The following is a 19,986-nucleotide window of genomic DNA, read 5'->3' as shown; positions in this document are numbered from 1 at the left end:
GCTGGTCTCCCTGAGGGAGATTCAACTTTGTGTGGGATTCAATGTTGCAGTAGGGTGAACACTTAGCAGCGGCAATAGCCAGATGGGCCTTAGTGAGTGGGTGCCATGCTGGTGAATCCATGACTAGCGTCTATCCCCACTGCCATTGTGCCAGCACCGGTGTGGTCACTGACCGAGGTTGGCCAATGACAACCGGCAAAATCATGCTGTATACTTCGTTTGGTCTTTTCCACGGCAGATGCTCTCTGGTGGATGTTAACAGGTGATAGATGTGTGACTCTTTTAAAATGTTTATTTATTTTTGAGACAGAGACAGGCAGAGCATGAGCAGGGAAGGGGCAGAGAGAGAGGGAGACAGAGTCTGAAGCAGGCTCCAGGCTCTGAGCTGTCAGCACAGAGCCCGACGTGGGGCTTGAACTCTTCAACTGCGAGATCATGACCCGAGCCGAAGTCAGATGCTCAACCGACTGAGCCACCCAGGCGCCCCGATGTGTGACTCTTTGTGCTTACTCCTAGAGATCCATCTACATGCCTCTTCTCTAAATCCCTTAGGCCCTGATTTTCCCATCTTTCTCCGCATAGGCCCTTGACCACGCAACCAAGCCATTCACCAGTGTCCACGAGCCTATGTTTATTCTTCTCCTGGGCCACTTTTCTTTTTACAAAAGGGGCTGATGAGGTGCATGACTTGGAGCTCTGCCAAGTGGGAGGACTTCAGAGTTATCCCTAAGTGGAGCTGTAGTGCAGCATCGGTCCATGTTGGCTCACACCCTCATGTTGAACCAACCCATTCACGAATCAAGCTTGAGCTCTTCCCCCTTCTATCAGCTGGTCCTAAGAGTCCCCCATTATGGCCATAGGTGTGAGCTGAGGAAAAGGTGCTAGGCAAGCAATGGTGGGCGACATGGGGACCTGAGCCACTTACCCGTACAGCTTACTTTGCCTTCCGGCCCTGCTTCTGCCCAATTTTGTCTTTTCTCCTTTTGTCTAGTAATGGGTTGTTTCGGACCCACTTGACTTTATGACTTGGTGAGTCTGATAGAAGAAAGCTCAGGATGGCTAGCTCTGGCCGGCCACATGGCCACTTGATGTCTCATGGCCACACCCACCATCTTAACCAGGACCTAGTAGTGGGCCAGGGACACTTTTCCGAATAGTGTATTGCTTTCTGTTGCAAATGTCATGGCCCTGCTCCCAAACCTTACGGATCTACATTGTGGCTCTCTTAGGGTTCATTACAAACTCTCCCTGGCATCTCTCCTCCAACCATAAATGCCTCCAGTGCCGTTAGCTGCGTGTGGCTAATGGAAGCATAGATATAGAACATTTCCGTAGCACAGAAAGTTGTACTGGAGAGCACCACGTCTGGATCTAACAACTTACATGAAATACAGAGACTAAAGAAATATATTAAACAATACCACATGGATGCAATCATCCAAATACAGAATGTGGAAAATTCTACAGAAAGGTGACCCAGTTTCCTTAACAAATAAATGTCATGGAATAAAGGGCGGGGGTGGTGGGAAACTGCTGGAGATTAAAAGACACTTATGAGCCATATTAACCAAACACATTGTGTGGATTTTCACTGGATCTTGATTTGAACTAACTAACTGTAAAAGAGACATTTTTTTTTGAGACAAGCCAGTTAAGCAGCACATTGAGAGTGGAAATGCGATTTCATTCAAACGTGGCTGGGTAGAAGGACCCAAGTAGGAGTTTGTATTCATGATTCAATTGAGAAGAAAAACAAAGCTGGAAATAGCTTTATCTTAGTAATGTTAGCAACATGCTTCTCCAAATTTGCTGTGGAAGGAAAACTGAGCTTGGAAGAGCTTCAAGAGAAGCAGCCACATCACTGCAGGATGGTTAGGAAATCCACCCAGTGGGAGGCTGGAGATGAAAGGACAGCTGTCTCTTCCTTCACTTAGCTGGTGAGTCCTTAGCTCTTCTCTTCCAGGGAGGCTTCCTGGCTTGCCTCACTGCCCTATTCCATGCCCTCCCCATTCCTGAAGGGTCTCCCTGCACTTCCCTCCTCACGGCCCTGCTCAAAGCCTCCTCTAATTGTGACACTGGCTGAGACTTCCAGACTTGCAGGGTAAGGGAGAGGGAGGGTGTGTGTCAAGGCCCTGAGCTGAGTCAGCGGAGCTCAGGGGATATAGGAGCCCTAAAGGAAGCTGGAACTCAGAGGCCAAAGAGGAGACTGGAAAGAAGTGGAAAGATGAAGAGGTCAGCAGCAGGAACCAGCAAGACTTTTAAGGCCATGGCAAGCGGTCTGCCTTTGTTGGAAAGCCCAAGGGAAGCCACAGCAGAGCTTTAAGCCAGAGAGAGGTTGCTATCCTCTCCTGCTGTGTGTTAGCTAAGCCTCACCTCTCCTTTGGAAGTACTGATATGTGCCCGCTGCCACACCTGACTCAGCAAGGTCTGGCAGGGCCACCTTAAGGCCGGATCACCTTAAGCAATCCCCCTCCCCCCGCCCCCCGCCCCCGCCCCCTGCACAGCCAATGCGCTGGGCGCTGGGGTGGCCTCAGTGCCCACGCCCCTCCGGCTGCTGCCCTGCTATGGCCAATCTGCTCCGGGCCGCGGCGACCTGGGGGCTGTTCCCCTGGAGGGGCTACTGCTCCAGGGGGACGCAGGTAGGTGGGGGGGAAGCCCATTACGGGTGGGTGGGCCAGTTACCAGGTTTATACCAGGCTTCGTGCTGCACCAGCACCCTGTGACCTTGAGCAGAGGATCACCGGGCTCACCCTGTGCCAAAGGTCGGTGTTGAGCGAGCCGAGCCTAGCCGAGGACCCCACAGCTGCCACAGGTGGAGTGGGGGTGTAAAATGAAAAGCTTGTGGGCTCCAGGGCGCCCTCTTTGAGGCTCCCGAACGTAGACACATCTGAAACAATGCCCGGGAGGAGAGGACTATGTGGGGTTGGGGGCGCCTCAGTTGACAGGCTGTGGAGTTTTTCCTTCCCGTCCTTCCGCATCCACTGGTGTGCCTGGGGCAGTTTTGGAGGAAGGGCAGACGTAAGTAACCTTTCCAGGCCGAGGCAGGGCTGGCTGCGTTATGGAACCCTGTGATGCTCCTCTCTGTACAGCGAATCTGGTTCCTATTTTTACCCAGGGGGGTTTTTCCCGAGTGAAACGTGGAGCCCGATGGTTCTGTTTGGAAAGGGGCACTCCTGTAGAGTGGGTTTGCTTCCAGGGGGCCCACTGGCAAGGCCAAGCTGTGCTGACCCTGGGGTGGTGTCAGTGGGGGGTGGGGCGGGGGGGGGTTGCCAGAGGTGCTGGCAGCCCCTCCTCCACTCCCGGACCGCCACAGGGGCAGGGCTGTGGGCCCAGGTGTCTCTGAGTGACTCTTGGCTGCATGTGTCTTCCCTGCAGGGTGAGCTCAGCAAGGGCTTTGTGGAGGCTCTGAAGGCGATTGTGGGGAGCTCCCATGTGTCCACCGCTGTCGCCGTCCGCGAGCAGCATGGTCACGACGAGTCCATGCACAGGTGTGGGGGCCCCTTCCCCTATCAGAGCCCCGGGCTGGGAGTGAGAGTCCTGGGCTGTCTTCTCCCCCACCCATGTTTTGGGGGGGGTCTGGCATTCTTTACCTCTTCTCCACACCCATCCCTCACCCACTGTGCAGCCCCAGGCCCTGTGATGCCTCTGGGCTCCTTGGATGTGAGCAGGACCAGAGGGTACCACACTCCTCGAAGTTGCTGAGCGTCTTGTTCTAGGTGCCAACCTCCAGACGCCGTGGTGTGGCCCCAGAATGTGGAGCAGGTCAGCCAGCTGGCCGCCCTGTGCTACAGCCAAGGAGTGCCCATCATCCCATTTGGCACGGGCACTGGGCTTGAGGGTGGAGTCTGTGCGGTGCAGGTATGCAGAACCCCCCCTCCCCCCCCCCTCCCCCCGCCCCGGGCTCTGGCTCTCTCTCCCTTGTCACTTTTGTGGCTGCCTCCAGCCTGCCTTACCCGCAATCCTCGGGCTCTGGTCTGAGTGCCCGGAAGTCAGCCTTGAGATGGGGTCCTGTGGAAGGTGGCCTGGCCCAGGGAAGTCCGAGGTCGACTTCCCCTTGGCCTCCCTCCTGTCAGGGCGGTGTCTGCATCAACCTGACCCACATGGACAAAATCCTGGAGCTGAATCTGGAAGACTTCTCTGTGGTGGTGGAGCCAGGCGTCACCCGCAAAGCTCTCAACACCCGTCTGCGGGACAGCGGCCTCTGGTTTCCTGTGGGTAGGCTGAAACTTGAAGCCCTTCCCTGGGCCCCTGAGGGCTCCCTGGTGGCGGTGCTGTTTCTAGGGTTTGAGGGGACTCTTCTGTCCCCGGGCGCCTGTCCCCGGCTGCATTCTGCCTGCACTCTGCCCTCCAGACCCAGGTGCAGATGCCTCTCTCTGTGGCATGGTGGCCACTGGGGCCTCGGGCACCAATGCCGTGCGCTATGGCACCATGCGGGAGAATGTGCTGAACCTGGAGGTGGTGCTGCCTGGCGGTGAGCTGCTTCATACCGCAGGCCTAGGCCGTCATTTCCGGTGAGTGTCTTCTACGCATGGCAATGGGGCCTCCTGGATTGGTGGGCCAGGCTTCTGAGGGGTCTGAAACTCCCGACGCATGGGCCAGGGTTGAAGGTTTCCTGCACCAATTAGGGCTGTGCAAAAGAACATCTGCCTTGCTGGCAGGCTGGGCCGGCTCCCTACCTGGCAGGGGCCTGGGGGACGGTGCTGGGCTTCCAGACCAGGCTTGGGGCTGGAAACCGATCGTCTCAGGCCCTGGCCACTCACCTACCTTGTGTGTCCCCGGGGTCCAGGAAGAGCGCAGCTGGCTACAACCTCACAGGGCTCTTTGTGGGCTCTGAGGGGACACTAGGACTCATCACAGCTGCCACTCTGCGTCTGCATCCTGCCCCTGAGGCCACAGTGGTCGCCACCTGTGCATTCCCCAGTGTCCAGGCAGCCGTGGACAGCACTGTTCACATCCTCCAGGCAGCGGTGCCCGTGGCCCGCATTGGTGAGCCGGGACTGAGCAGTCTGGGTGGGCTCCCTGGAAGAGGTCCGTCTTGAAGTCTGGGCTTCAGCTCACCTGCCCTCTCCTTGGCCCCAGAGTTTCTGGATGAAGTCACGATGGATGCCTGCAACAAGCACAGCCAGCTGAACTGCTCCGTGGCGCCCACTCTCTTCCTCGAGTTCCATGGTTCTGAGCAGGTCCTGGCCGAGCAGCTACAGCGAGCAGGTGTGCTGTGGTGCTGTGGGGTGGAGGGCACAGGCTGGTCCCGAGTAAGGCCGCGTGTCAACCTGCCTCCCCCCGCAGAGGAGATCACCCAGGACAATGGAGCCTTCCACTTCTCGTCGGCCAAGGAGGCTGAGGAGCGCAGCCGGCTCTGGGCAGCGCGGCACAGTGCCTGGTACGCAGTGCTGGCCCTGCGGCCGGGCTACAAGGTGAGCTGGGCTGGGGTGGAGGCGGCACCCGCAGGCCGGGCCAGCACCCTGTGCTCGGCCCACCGCACTGCTGTCCAGAGCAGCAGGCTGAGACCCACAGGGGGCAGGAGTGCCCCAACCCAGCTGCTACTCAGACACTGTCCAGTGGGAGAGTAGTTGTCTGCCAGACCCTCCAGAGGGAACCCCCACCTGAGCAGGGCCCTGGGCACAGGCACAGAGAGGGTTTGCTTAGGGTTTGTGAACACAGAACAGAAGCCGCCTGGAGAAAGATGATGACGCGGAAGGTGTCAGCCGACAGCAAGCGGAGTCCAGACTAGGTGGTGTGGGCAGCTAGGGGTCCTGCATATGGGGCCAGGCGGGGATCGGAGGGGAGGGCTGTGAAAGCCTCTGCAGGCAGGGCAGAGAGCTTCCTCTGGCCAGCTGTCTGGTGGTACAGGCCTAGACAAAAACAGTTTTTGTGGGTGAGGCCATTCTTAGCCTTGACCACAATGACCTCTTACCTCTGAGCCAGCAGGGTGTGGGGGTGTGGAGAACCTCACAAACCTGCCCCAACCTAGGGCTATTCCACCGACGTGTGTGTGCCCATCTCCCGGCTGCCAGAGATCCTGGTGCAGACCAAGGAGGACCTGAAGGCCCAGGGACTCACAGGTCCGCATGCCCGCTGCTGGAGCGCCGTGGGGGTGGGTAGCGGGAGGGCTGGCCCGGGGCAGCAGCTCTGTCGTCTGGGCCCCCAGGAGCCATCCTTGGACACGTGGGTGATGGCAATTTCCACTGCCTCCTGCTGGTGGACCCAGAGGACCCCGAGGAGCTCCACAGGGTCATGGCCTTTTCAGAACTGCTGGGCAGGTGAGAGCAAAGCCCAGGGAGGGCGGCTGGGAGGTGGTGGGAGGAACACTGCTGAGAATCTCTTCATTGCCACCTCCCCCCGCCCCCAGGCGGGCACTGGCACTCCATGGGACATGTACTGGGGAACATGGCATTGGGCTGGGCAAGCGCCAGCTGCTACAGGAGGAGGTAGGTGCCGTGGGCATGGAGACCATGCGGCGGCTGAAGGCCATGCTGGATCCCCGAGGCCTCATGAACCCAGGCAAGGTGCTGTGAGGGCCTGAAAGCACTTGGCCCACAAGCCCCCAGACAGTGGAACCTCCTGTTCTGGAACCTTTCTTCTTGCCACAGAACAGTTCCGCCTCCACCCAGAACTGCAGGGGGCTTGCCTGCCTTCCCCTTGATCTGAGCCTCGCTGCTGCTGGGGGCCAGCTCCCTTAGCCTGACTCCACGTGCCTGGTGACAGGAACACTCCTTTCCTGGCGTGGGAAGGGATCCCCCACTCTACGTTGATAGGCTTCCCTGGGCCCCTAAAGCAAACCAGAGTCCCATTTGCAGCAGTGTGGAGATGAGCAGGCAGCCCCTATGCATGGCCTCCTGTGCCCGCCTACCCGCCCCCCCCCCCCCCCCCCCCCCCCCCGTCAGGTTCTCTGTCCTGTGGCCAGTGATATCCTCAGCCCTCATTCTGGGCCTGTCCTTGGACTTACTGCAGCCTGGGGAGGGGATGGTGCTTAGGCTACAGAAGGTTGCTTTCAGGGACCCAGGTCCCTGTCTCAACTGCTGTTTGTGAGAAGCCGAGAGCCCGAGGATTTGCCCATGGTCACCATGAGCCTGGACTGGGCCCAAGAACATTCTGAACATGTTCTTCAAGCGGCTGTTGCCAATCAATGGAAATGGAAGTGAAATTATTCTGCTTGTATTATACTTCTCTATGGTGTGGTGTATTACATTACTAGCTTCCCCCCACCCCCAAAGTCAGATCTGCCCACCCTGGGGATTCCTGGTGAGACCACTCAGTCTGTGTACTTCAGTTGTTCCCAAGCCCACAAGAGGGCGCCCACCACCATGGCATCTGCTCTGGGCAGAGGCACCCAGGACTCCCCTGTCCAGGGCCTACAGCTCTCTGCCCTGGGTACCCCTACTTCCCCAGGTTGAGGTGGGGGGAGGCTTGGTGTCCCAGAAGCCAATCTCTAAATCCCATCCCAGGAGCCTATCATGTGGGCCCATCTCCCTCACCCCCTTGGACTTGGCCTCTGAATAAAGATGAGCAAAGCAGGGAAACCAGTGGGACTCTCCATCTCACCTCACCCCTACTCTCCTGAGCCACCACTGAGCTCCTTCCCTGCCTCCACCCCACAGGCCCCTCCCACCTTTCCCCATCAGCTGTCTAGGCTCTGGGCAGAGGCCGCCCTTCTGGGACTCCTCAGCCCAGCATGATTCTCAGAAGCCCCTCCTCACTGGACTGAGCCCCATTTGCTCCTCCGTGACATTTCTAGCCCTGGGCTGTGAGCACTGTGCCGAGGGCTGGTGTGGGGGCAAGCCTCATTGCCTCTCCCCAAACCACCCCGGTACAGGAACTACCTAAGTGTTAGCTGCATGCGTTCTGGATAAACAGCTCTCTAGTACCCCCCCCCCCACCCCCCCGCCCTGCAAATGGACTGCCTCACCCCCAAGCCCAGGGGAGAAGCCTGCAATGGAGGCTTCTCCCCTTACTGGGCAGAGATCTACTTTGATGAAAGAACAAACACACTGTTCACTGAAATACCAGCCCCTGAAGATTCAAGTGACTATTTTTGCCTTATTTTCTTTGTGTGTGTACTTTCTGGAAAGCCATCTGGAGTGGAGTTACACACTTCTTGGCACCATTTACCTGCAGAATTCAGCACCTATCTCCTAAGCATAAGGACCTTCTCTTAAAAACCTCAACACCGTTGAAGGGCTACTAGATGGTCTTAGTAAGGTGCAACTGCCCGGGAAGCCCCCCTCCCCCCTCCAAAGCATGCTGAGCCCTTAGCAGAGAGAGGGGGATGGAAGTCACCTTGAGATTCCAGCTGACTCCCTGCCCGCCCAGAAAGAGAGACAGCGAGACAGCGGCCAGGAAGGAGCATGACAGAGACCAGGCCTACCTGGGAAGCTGGGACTAGCCTGTTCCACCCCCGCCTGAGGTGCCTGCCATCCGGGTGAATTGCGGAGGCCAGCGCAGCCAGCAGAGGGCTGCCATGTGCCGGGTGGGAGTGGAAGTCACTGGGGGGTGGGGACAGGCACCAGCCCCGGGAGCCTGGAATAGGGCCCGCCCGGCGTGGGCTCCAGCCTGCCCCACTGGGTCACGACCGACCGTTTGGCTCACCCAGGGCCAAGCCACCAAGGTGGTCATAAAGGCCTCTGCCTACAGGCCCAGGGGTCAGGCAAGGAGATCTTCGGGGCCGGCTTTGCTGGAGGAATTAAATTTAGAACAGGGAGACACAGTTGCCAGGCAGAAGCGGGAGGTGCTGTGAAGAGAACAGTGTCTTCTGCGATGACAGAGCTATGAGGGAGCCTGCTACGCATGTGCCAGGGGCTTCCGGGCACATTCTCTGACCCTCACGTTCACCTCCCAGCTGTGTGACTGTCCCCACTCACATGTGATTGAAACTGAAGTTCAGAAGAACAAAGTTGTTTCTCTGAGATCATTCTGCCCAACAGAGGAGCCCACACGCAGACCGTTTAGAGCTCATGTTCTTGTCACCGTAGCGAGGGTTGGTCCCCGGGGTCCCCACCATGATGCTAAGGCCCAGGCTCAGACCCACAAGGTCTTCTTCGGCGTTTCCGAATGTGCTGAGCGTGCCTGTGCCCCAGTTCACGTTTGCCCCCTGGCCCGCAAGGCCCCTGCCCAGAGTAGGTGCTTTAGGAAGCATCTGACAGATGTTGGACAGCCCGCCGAGCACAAGAGGGGCCCGAGGAGGGGTTGGAGCAGAGAAGCTTGAGGCAACTCCCTCTGGAGTTTTCCTTCACAGGCTCTGCAGGAGGCTCCGGAATGCTGCTCCAGGAGCTGGTCTGGCCCGGGGACAGAGGCTGGGCATGCGCCACTCCCCCTGCCCTGAGCTTCCCGCCCGGCTTTAGGTGTGCCAACTCTTGTGAGCCCTGAGTGGCTGGTTCCAGTTCAAGGGCTCTGAGCTGGCTCGGCCCCAAACAGGGCCTCTTTCTGGGCCTCAATGAAGCATGCCCATGAGTCAGCACTGAGATGTAGACTGAGCAACAGGCAGGGCAGGACAGGACGTGGGATGGGGAGCAGAGGATGAAGGAAGGCAGGGGTGGGGGTGGGGGAGTGAGGGGACTGGGCCAATACCTGGAGGAATCCACATCCTTGCAGCCTCCGCTGGCTGTGCGATCTCTGCCCCCGCAGATCCTTCCTGAAGAGTTCTGTCACAGCCACGCCACAGGTGATGGCAGATGGACTCCATGATGCTCGGGAGGGTCAGTAAATCTGAAGGACTCGGGTGTGACCTGCCAGGTCCCCCTGCCCAGGCATGACTGCTCTGAGGACCACTTCACACGCCTGCAGCGCCAAGCCTGGAGGAAGTTGCTAAGGATGTAGGTGAGGGAGCGGGGGACAGGCCTTCAAGCCCCATTTCCTGGTGGTGTAACAATTACCTCAGTAAAATAAAGTCACACAGTGCATCTTTTATTAGACATTTTAATACCATATCAAAACACCTTGACTAATGAAGAAAGCTTTTTCTCCAAGCTTTGAACATTTTTTTAAACATTTTATAAGGTTTTTTTTTTTTTGTATTTTGATATATAAATACAGAAACCTATCTTGCATGGGCTGATGCCACGTGTGAACATCAATGGCTAAAATGTTCTCAAACAGAGTGCCTGAAAACAGGGGTAACTGTACATATTCCTTTAATAAGTCTTTTGTCTGTTTAAGTTTTCTGGGAAAAAAAAATCCACAAGGGTCTAAGAAAAATGTTCAGGCATTTTTGCAGGACACTTGTGATTGTTAAATCCTCTGAACTGACCAGAACCAGGAGGGGAGGGAGGAAGAAGAAAAGGAAAAGGAGAGGAGTAGGTCCTTGACGGGTTGTTTTTTTTGGCAATAAAGTTACATATCAGGGTCCTGGGGGAGAAATGTGCAAAACCAAGCCAGAAGAATGGAGGAAAAAAAAAAAAAACCCAAAATACCCAAGGCAGAGTGGTTGGTGATGGAGAGGGCCGATGGGGGCGCCGGGCATGGGAGGAGGCCACGTGTGCCTGCTCCTGGGCCATCGGGGCGTGTGGCCCTGCTCGGTTCTGTCACTGAGTGGGTTCTAGCTGGGCAGCAGACAGCAATCTGTAAACATCACGAGGGAAAACACCAGTCGACACTAGACTTTTTTTTTATAATTTTTTTTTTTTTTTTGTAAACACTTTAGACAGACCCACAACGCCTTTCAAAGGTGAAAAAGAAAATGCCCTTTCCCTCCTGGGATGAGGGGTGAGGGGAAGGATGGCGGTTGATTCTTTCTTCTCTCAAACTCGCTCTCATCCATTTGGTGTCCTCAGGGAGAAAGGGAGAACCATTCTCTGGAAGTCAGTGCAGAAGGGGTGCCCTGTTCCCACTGGTGTCCCCAGCTCAGCTCTGCCCGTGTCCGATGCCTCCTCTCGGGAACGGGGGCTGGCCGGTCCCTGTGTGGATCGTAACACGTAAGTCGCGCCGTGTCGGCGAGGCCGGCCGCGTGCATCCTGCCGAGGCTGGCCGGGCGTCTGTGGTTCCGCTCCGGGGCCCGAAGCCAGAAGTCACGCCGGGATTTGGACTCCCGCTCCGGCGCCGGCCCAGTCCCTCTGCCTCACTCTCACCCTTGCTTTTTCTTCTCCCCGTGTCCTCAGTTTTTGAGGGGAAGGTAAAAAGAGCAAATGTCCCTGATTTGTCTGACATCATCAGCTGTTCTGGGAGTTTACTTGGAATAAAGAAAATAAACCTAATGAAGAACAAAGGAAGACAAAACAAACAAAAACAAGGGAGAGAGAGAGAAGAAAAGAGGCCCCAACACCTTTGGATGTGAGATGAGGTGGAGTCAGGGTTTTGGTTTCCCTGGGGTTTTTGTCTGTTTGCCAGAAAAAAAGAAAGTGCTAGCCCAGGACTCGCAAGGGACAGGTGGGATGGGGGACGGGCGAGGATGGTCAGCAGAAAAGCAAGGTGCCCTGGGGAAGAAAGGGACAGTCAGACTGGACGGTTATACAGGGGACCACGTGTGCACATCTGGAGGGAAAGGTAGTCGTGCTGGCCTGCTGTGGCTGATTCATCTGGAAGCTGATGAGTGTGTGAGGGTAGGCGAGAGTATGTGGGTGTGAGTATGTGTGAGTGTGGCTGTGTGTGAGCGGCACAGTGTGCGTGTGTGAGCGTGAGGGAGGTGGCCTGTGGGCAGAAGAGCAGCGGTTAAGGTGATCACTGATGAGCACCACAGAGGACAGGGCACCGTCCCACAGGGAGTCTTGTTTAGTAAGTCTGATGTCCACTCCTGTCCCCGAAGAGGCAGAGACCCCGAGACGCAGGCTGACTCGGGCCACCCCTCACGCACAAGGCGGGGCTGGTGAGAACCCAGTGTCGGTCCCCTCCCACCCGGCACCTTCCGAGGGGGTCTTTCTGAACCTTCCTCAAGGAGATTCACTCTAGATGTCTGCACACACTGGCCTCTTCCCAAAGAACCTAGTTCTGCTGAAGCTCCCCTTCATAACCATGGGAGTTTGTACTTCCTGTCCTTCCTGGAGAATCACCTCCCCCCACAGAACCACTGACGAGATGCTCCCCTACCTCCAGGCCCCAGAGTGACTCGAGCCTCGGCCTTGAGCCCAGAGCACCCCCAACCACAGGCTCACCTTTGAGAGGAGTCAGCAAGCGAGCCCAGCAGGGTCAGTCCGCAGGATGTTCTGGACAAGATCTGTTCACTTCAAACCACGAATCTATGCAACTGAGGCAGGGAGGTGGCAAGGGGAGACATGTTACCCGTGGACCAAGCCACTCCTTACGGGGCGCTCTCCAAGGGTCAGGCTTCTGATCAGGAGTTTGCTAAATCTCACTTGCTCGCGCCTCAGGGAAAAACAAGCGTGTCCCCATACACCCACTTTTTGAAGCAGGAAGGAGAGAACCAGGACGGATCTTGGCTCAGCCCGAGGCATCAGCCCGGCACGATGGGTACAGGATCGGGCGGATCTGGGTGCTGGCAGGAAACGGCGAGTGTGGCCCTGAGAGGGACCAAGGCCTCACCTACATGGAGGCCCGAGAGAGGCAACAGCTACCAGGGGGAAGGTGAGAGCTGGAGGGCCAGGCAGGGCAGTGAGCCCACCATCTCTCGGGCTTAAAGCACAAGCAGATGGAAACCAAGACCCGGCAGGCTGGCCGTTGCTCTGGGCACTGGGGTCCCGGGAACCCCTTCTTCCATCAAAGGGACAGCCTGAGGCTCCCTCCCTGGTGGGACCTTCAGGAGATCCCCAGGCTCTACGGAGCTTGGTCAGCTGTGGTGGGCACACGGCACGGAGCCTGTTCCAGAGAAGTGGGAAGGGGAGGCCCAGCCCTCCAGCTTAGGGACATTGCTGGGGAGGGCCAGACAGGAGGCTAACAGTGAAACCCTGGTGTCCAATGTTCACAGAAAGGACCATTTGAACCAGACAGGTAACAGAGATTGCCCAAAACAGCTTTCTGACTTATGTACCAACATAGGGTAATTTTCAAAGACAGGAACCAGGTAGACAATTTGCATCGTTCTCCCCCAGAGCCAAAGATTTCTATCTTCTGGTTCTGAGTGGTGCCTTCTGGGGACACTGGAGCAATCTGTGCTGGGCCCAGGCCAAAAGCACCCCCTCACCCCACCCCGACCTGGAGCCTGCCTCTCATAAACCGGCCACGTCTGGGTACCAGGCGCCACAACCACCTCGTGGCCAACAGCCCTGTGAATCGGGCTTTGGAAAAGCCCGCGTGTCAGGAGAAGCTCTGGGACTCAAGGAGCCGAGAGCAGATGGCACAGAGCGTCCTCCTGTCTTGGGTAAGGAGGTGTCTTCTTTCCAGCTGGAAACAAGAACGAGGCTCATACTGGAGCCTGAGGACAAATCTCAGCCCCGCTAATTATAGCAACTTTCAGTGCCATGGCCCCACAGGTAGTGGCTATTCCTGCCTCTGGCCCTCTGGGGAGAAGGGGCGGGTGCAGGGGCGGCTCGCACACCCCTCCCTGTTGCCTCTCTGGCACAGATGACGGTCCTCACACCGTGGAGGAGAGGGGCCCGCGGAGGAAGATAAGGCTCAAGGAGACGGATGGCGAATCAACCTTCCAAGTGGGGTCCTAAGTGCCTCCAACCTGTGGGGCTCCACGGGTCTCCCCGTCAGCCCCCACCCTCCAGGCCATCAGACCAGAGACCTGCTCTGCCCTACACTTGGCATGTTCAGACCTTCTATCTGCGGGCCTCTGCTTCGACCCCTCTCAGAGCCCTTGGCAGGGAGGAGAGGTCATCCCGCAACCAAAGGGGACAGAATGGCTAGTGCTGAGGGTCCGTCCTTCTCTCCCCCACCTGCACAGAAGGAGCCCTCTGGGGTCTCGGGTGGGGCTGAGCTGGCCCTGCTGACCCTTTAGTACCTTTTGTGATAAATGCACAGGCAGGGCAGCCTGGCTATCGTGTCCCCCTGAAGCAGCTCCTCCAGGCAGATCACACACTCACCCGCGTCTTTAGTCAGCACGTCATCTGCAAAGGGAGGACAGAGGAGAGTGGGAGAGGGTCAGTCGCCAGCAGACAGGTGGTGCAAGGCAGGCAGGGGTCTAGGAGCTGGTTGGGACCGCCTGGGTCCCCTGAAGTGGGCAAGGCTCTGTGGGCGACACAGAAGACCAAGGGTACCTTGACCTGAAGGTACTGCAGAGACAAGACACGCACACGGCACATGAATTATCTGAAGACAAATGGGATTAATCACCAGACGAGGGGCCAGAGGATGAAGGCTGAAAAGGGCTGGGAGGGGGGCAGGCACGTAGCAGAGGCAAACTATTTCCCTGAACGGAGCATCCCCCAGACAGACACACAGACCAGGGGCCGCATGGAGTTCTGGTTTGGAAAAGCATGGTGACGGGTACGAGGCAAGAGGGAACGGAAGAGACAGGTGCTCAGCAACTACTCGTGAGTGCACAACAGCCAACAGGTGGAATCAGCCCATATCCCCCCCCCCCCCCCCCACTGGTCAGTGGATAAACAGACGTGGGCCATCTACACTATGGAATATTACTCAGCTGTGAAAAGGAGCAAAGAACCGAGGTAGGCCACAATGTGGACAGACTGCAAAAACACCCTGCTGAGAAGCCAGACACAAAAAGTCACCTACTGAACGATTCCATGATATGAAATGTGCACGACAGGCCAATGTGGACACAAAGCAGATCAGGGGCTGGGGCAGGAGGGGACGGGGAGTGGCTTTTTTACGGGTAAGGGGTTTTCTTTTTCTCCCTTTTGGATGGTAAGAACACTTACCACAAGATCTACCCTCTCAACAGACTTTCAAGTGTGCACTACACTGTTGCTAACTGGAGGCACAATGCTGTGCACCAGCTCTCCAGAGCTTCTTCATCTGGCACAACTGAAACTCCACAGCCCCGAAAGGCGACGCCCCGTCTCCCTATCCCTCAGCCCCTGGCGGCCGCCACGCTATCCTCTGGCTCTTTGAGAAGGACTCTATTTTAGATACCTCACGAAAGTACAATCGTGCCAGGCGTTTTCTTCCAAAAATGTGTGTAACTAGATGGAGATGATGGTTGCACAACACTGTCAATGTCCTGAACGCTACTAGGTTGTGCAATTCAATTTAAAAAGGAGAAAAAGGCCCCCCACAGAAAAGAATGAATGGAAGGAAGCTACCGCACATCACAGGCCCCTAGCACAGCCACAGCTGGAAAGGCCTGGGCAGAATAGGGAGACACCATGGCTGAGTCGGCAGCCCTTTATTAAATTTCTGTGACATTCTGGGCACTGGCAAGTCAGTGAATAAGCCACGGTCCCAGGATCGAAGTCCTAGTCTCACAGGGGAGGCTGACAAGAAAATGGAAACGAACAGCACGGGAATTTTTAGGAAGCCTGACGATGCCCACAGGCCCAGGTGTGAGGGTATGGCAGATGCCTGCCTTATCAGGGCAGAGACTGTTCAGGGAAGGACATCCCAGGCAAAGGGAACAGTACCCGAGCATCGGGAACCACAGGAAGCTTGCTATGGCCTCTGCAGAGAGACGCGGGGTCTTACGGGGAGGTGGGACCAACTCCCTTGGGACGGACTCGTGTTCTGCTGTGGTGCCTAGGCTTCATCTGGTTCACTGGGAGGCCCTGGAGACACGGTCTGATCACGTCTGGTCTCTGCTGACCACTGGAGAAGGGGCTGAGCGAGCCCAGAGATGGGGGGCCCACTGCGGAGGCTGACGCGGCAATGCAGGAGCAATGGATTCAGGGCCTGCACTAGCCACGGGGGCACGAAGGGAGGAATGATGTGTGCTGACCAGGACAGCCAGGCAAGTGGCAGGTGCTCGTCACTATGAGAGGGGACCCAGGAGGAGGACAGGCAGGACAAGTGAGTTCAGAGCTGGGTAGGGGATGCTGACCGGGCATCTCCATTTGGACAAACTAATGAAACCTCCGGGAGACTATTCAAGTCTAGCTGTGGGGTTTAGAGGAGAGACGTGGGTGACGGGTGTAGATGTGGGATAAAGAGATTTGACTGACATCTAAGAAGGCCGAAGACAGAACCCGGGTTAACTCTAACATCTGGAAGGCAGGTGCAAGAGATGAAGGAAGCAAAGGTTACTCAGAAGTTTCCCAAACCACAAGAGAAATACCGAGAGGGTGAGGTTATGGATGTTAAGAAAGAGCCTGAAGCAGGATCAGTTCCCCACTACTAAAAGATTGTAATTGTTCTTGAGCACCACCAAATGAGATACATCCTGAGGTTGTACGTGTGTGTTCAATTGAGCCTCACAACCTTATGAGCTAGGCAGGGCATGTGTGTTATTTCCATTCTGCAAAGGAGGATACAAGAAGCCAGAGAAATCAAACATCTTGCCTGAGATGGGGGCCTGGGAGTGGCAGCGCAGGGCCTGGGACCCTCTGCTTGATGCCCTCCTCCGCCTGTTTTTGTGTGCTCTCTGATGACTTTGGTGGAAAGGAAAACATGTGGGGCCTAGAAAACAAGGATTCTTTTTTTTTTTTTTTTAATTTATTTTTAAGAGACAGTGTGAGCAGGGAAGGGACAGAGAGAGATGGAAACACAGAATCTGAAGCAGGTTCCAGGCTCTGAGCTGTCAGCACAGAGCCCGACACGGGGCTCAAACCCATGAACCGTGAGATCATGACCTGAGCTGAAGTCAGCTGCTTAACCCATTGAGCCACCCAGGTGCCCCCACCGCCTTTTTAAAAAGTACGTTCATGCCCAGAGCAGACCCCAATGAGGGGCTTGACCTCATGACTCTGAGATCAAGACCTGAGCTCAGATCAAGAGTTGGATGCTTAACTAAGCCACTGAGGTGCCCTCAAAACGAGAATTCTTCATGGCCTAGAAGGCTAAGGTGCCTCAAAGCTCCCCACCAAGAACCCTGAGGAAAAAGCCTAAGATAGGACCAGGTCAATACTGAAGTCCCTGTGCACTTGAGCTGTGACAGAAGTCACCCTCTGCTTCCCGGCCAAGACAATTTGTGGTCACTTTTTGTTAACATCAGGTTAACCCACAGGCCCACCTGAAAGGGTGACAAGAACGGAAAAAGCAAATGGCACATCATCAGTCTGCCAAGGGGAGGGAAGCCTCAGACTCCGAATGTGGCAAGTGGCAGATCGGTAAAAGGGCAGGATCCCATTTCTTAAAGCACCAGATACCCTCCATATTGAAACGTATGTGTGTATCCACCTGGTTGTGTTGGCAGAGAAAACGCCTGGGAGAATATACACTCTGATGGTGAAGGAAAGGAGGACTAGAAGAAAAATGTCTTTATATATTTTGAAATTTGTTTGCACATGCATTGCTTTTACAATGAAAAGCGCCAATAAAGAAAAGTACTGGTGTTTTCATTCGGCTCTGAAATGCATCAAAAGATAGGATGGGCTGGTGGACAGAGGTGTGACAGAGCAAGTACCGTAAGACGCAGACTCCAGACTCTGGGTTCTCTGCGTGTTCACTGCAAAACCCTCAAACTCTGCTGTATGTTTCATAGTTTCATAATAAAACACTGGAGGAAAACACCCCAATAAAGATGGGAAGGAAAACAGTCTAGCTTTGAGGGGGCAGAGTTTTACCACGGACCTTCCTGGGAGCCCTCTCCGCCTCAGGCGTCCCAGGGGGAAAGTGAGTCTGGGCCCCAGCCCCGTTTCATGGTTCCTCCCTTCCTCCCCACTTATGGATGATTCCTATCCCTGGGGTGCAGTAACGTTACAGATTCCCAATTAGTGTCCCCTGCATTTCCCCCCACTGACTGATACCCCAGCCGTGAGCCCAATGGGTAGGTTACAATTCCCTGGGTCCCCAAAGCTTCCCGAGCCACTGGCTATGCTCTCCACCTGCACTGGCTCCAGGCCAGAGCAGAGGTGACAGAGATATAGGAAGGGAGCCAGGAATGGAGAGAAGGCCTGAGGTTTGCTCGACTCGCCCCTCTTTTCATACTGGATGTCACTAGGGGAAGACATAGGAGGCACAGGGTGGTTCCTTTTCTTATCAAGGACTCCGGCTTGAGCACATGAAGGTCAGATGCATCTTCTTAGAAACAATCAATTACCATTCGCACACAGTGCGGTGTTGCGCCTCACCAGCCAGCCTGGGGCTGCAGCACCAGGCCTGGAAGCCCGTGGGACAGGGGAGCTCAGGGCTGGGGCCCTGACAGCCTGGGGAAGCCAGTGGCACCCACACCCGGCGCGGTGCCCAGGGAGCAGTATTCTTCCCACAGCGGAAGGCAGGCGGTACACAGATCCGGCCACAGGCCTGAGCAGGTTGAGTAAAACTTCCTGTCCCAATCCCTGGGGCCCTGGAGTCAGCAGCCCCCAGATGTTCGTGGGAGCTCAGCAGGGGAGTGAAAATGGCTAGGGCTGACGGTTGGCTATCAAATAGCTCCTCCAAGTCTTCCATACACTTCTTGTGGGAGGCTGCTGCCTGCTGTCAGGAGCCTCGAGGCACAAAGCCGAGGACCCTGGGCCTGGCACAAACTGAGGCCACCAGGGACACAAACGTCCTTTGATGTCCCCAGAGGAGGGGCCTCAACTGATGCTGGTTGATGAGAAAACAGGAATGAAGCTGTGCTTTCTGCCTTTTTCTTATTGGCTCCCGACAACCCCCCCCACCCCCCCTCCACTCCCTGCCCCACCAAGTCCCTGATGCCCTGTGCAAAGCCAGTGTCATTGCCCAAGAGGGAGTTTAGAAGTGTCTGGTCTGAGTGGGAGTGGTGCTAAGTGATGCCAATATCTGTCCGTCCAAATGGATCAGGGAGCCAAACGAGAGGCAAAGCTCTCTGGCACCACAGTGGGAGAGGGTGACACCAGGGCAGGGACTGGGGTTGGGGAGTGGCTGCATACTTCTACTCCTGCCTTGAGATACGGGGTAGAGGGGCACTCTGACAGCTGCTATTTGTCAAAGCAAGATGTAGGCGGAGGAGAAAAGGAGGCTTCATTTCTTTGGGGCCAGCTGTATGCCAGAACTTCACAGAAACATCTCAATGAGTCCTAAAGACCCTAAGGGAGTCTCTGGGTCAGCTCATGCAGCTGGTAAGTGGCCATGACTCCCAAGACAAGTTCCACGTGGCCACCTTACCTCCCTTCCTTAAAAGACCAGGTGATGGAGTCTCTTCCCTTGGGGCAGGAAAACACCACCCATCTCACCCACAACTTCAGATCTTCCTCTTCTTGTGACTGTGTGCATGCAGGGGCTCCGGCGGGGTGGGGGGGGGGGGGTGGAGGAACCTAGGTGTAGGGCTGCCATGTGGGGCTTGGCTGCCCCGTGGAGTGCTGGCTCTACGTTCCCCAAGGGACTGCCCGAACGGCTGGTCTGGCGGCATGGAGGGGGCAGGAAGGCCCAAATAGCTACTGATCCCTTTCTGCTGGCAGCCTGGAGGGAAAGCTGAAGTTGGTGCAGCTCGGAGCCAGCAGCTGAGAGCAGGACGATACATAATTCATTTTCTCTGGTGCTTAATGGCAGTCAAAGCCCTGGTGGGAAGGAAGGTAGGAGCCAGAGGGAGAACCCTTAGCAAATGACGCAGAGACACTGGCCCCACCTCCTGGCCTCATTTCCTGCCCAGGTGCAGCAGAGCCTGGTCTCCTCAACAAGGGCAGAGCTGCTGGCCCAGTCTCCTGGGGGACAGGGAGGAGCAGTGCCATCGGCGCCGGTTTCGCCGGCTCCCTTCTTGGGGAATCTCCAGGAAAAGGGGAAACTTGGAGCAGAGGGTTCCCCTCCCAGCAGTGGCATCCCCACCCCAACGCCCAGACTGTGGGGCACACTCCAGTTGTTCTGGTGGGCTGGGCTGCAATGATGGTGGCCAAGAGGGGGCAGCCAATAAAGCTTGCGCCCGGAGGGCTTCATCCCTACTGAGGCTCCCCACGGCGACCCAGCTCAAGTCTCTTCTGGAACTACCCGATTCTGATTTCCCCACTGCGGTAAGCCCTGTGGGTCTCCTGCCCACGGGTTCCCCGCTCTCCCAGTGGCCCTCCGGTCACCAGCCCTCTTCCTGTAGGAGGGGCACCAGGACCGACACCTCCGAGTCCGGCACTGCCGAAGCATCTAACGGTAGACACTGCC

General features: G+C 56.4%; 2 protein-coding genes across 5 annotated transcripts in view; one reads left to right on the top strand and one right to left on the bottom strand.

Annotated features, from left to right (window-relative positions):
• Positions 1-2,513: 2,513 nt before the first annotated feature.
• LDHD (lactate dehydrogenase D) lies at positions 2,514-7,515 on the top strand. Of its 2 annotated transcripts, none has more exons than XM_043599685.1 (11): positions 2,514-2,639; positions 3,376-3,488; positions 3,717-3,858; positions 4,074-4,215; positions 4,352-4,511; positions 4,787-4,986; positions 5,080-5,208; positions 5,287-5,414; positions 5,972-6,062; positions 6,149-6,260; positions 6,350-7,515. In XM_043599685.1, the coding sequence occupies exons 1-11, from the start codon at positions 2,565-2,567 to the stop codon at positions 6,513-6,515; spliced, it is 1,458 nt and encodes a 485-aa protein (XP_043455620.1). In that variant the 5' UTR covers positions 2,514-2,564; the 3' UTR covers positions 6,516-7,515. The 2 variants fall into 2 exon arrangements, with proteins under 2 accessions (XP_043455620.1, XP_043455621.1); XM_043599686.1 differs by lacking the exon at positions 2,514-2,639 and adding an exon at positions 2,673-2,812.
• Positions 7,516-9,879: 2,364 nt separating this feature from the next.
• ZNRF1 (zinc and ring finger 1) overlaps positions 9,880-19,986 on the bottom strand; it is a 104,496-nt gene continuing 94,389 nt past the window's right edge. The window contains exons 3-5 of one of the 3 annotated variants that reach the window (XM_043599689.1): positions 13,829-13,934; positions 12,081-12,172; positions 9,880-11,182 (exon numbers count right to left, since the gene is read on the bottom strand). In XM_043599689.1, coding sequence (XP_043455624.1) covers positions 12,115-12,172; positions 13,829-13,934 — 164 coding nt within the window. In that variant the 3' untranslated portion in view covers positions 9,880-11,182; positions 12,081-12,114. The other 2 variants (XM_043599687.1, XM_043599688.1) reach the window with 2 other exon arrangements.

The sequence above is a fragment of the Prionailurus bengalensis genome, chromosome E2 (assembly GCF_016509475.1).
Source record: "Prionailurus bengalensis isolate Pbe53 chromosome E2, Fcat_Pben_1.1_paternal_pri, whole genome shotgun sequence".
Taxonomy (NCBI): Eukaryota; Metazoa; Chordata; class Mammalia; order Carnivora; family Felidae; genus Prionailurus; species Prionailurus bengalensis.
This window is presented reverse-complemented; position numbering and strand designations above follow the sequence as displayed.

Coding starts and splice junctions, on each gene's coding strand:
- LDHD (XM_043599685.1), top strand. CDS start 2,565: ATGGCCAATCTGCTCCGGGCCGCGGCGACCTGGGGGCTGTTCCCCTGG. Junction 3,859..4,073: donor GTGGAGTCTGTGCGGTGCAG/GTATGCAGAACC, acceptor CCCTCCTGTCAG/GGCGGTGTCTGCATCAACCT. Junction 4,216..4,351: donor CGGCCTCTGGTTTCCTGTGG/GTAGGCTGAAAC, acceptor TCTGCCCTCCAG/ACCCAGGTGCAGATGCCTCT.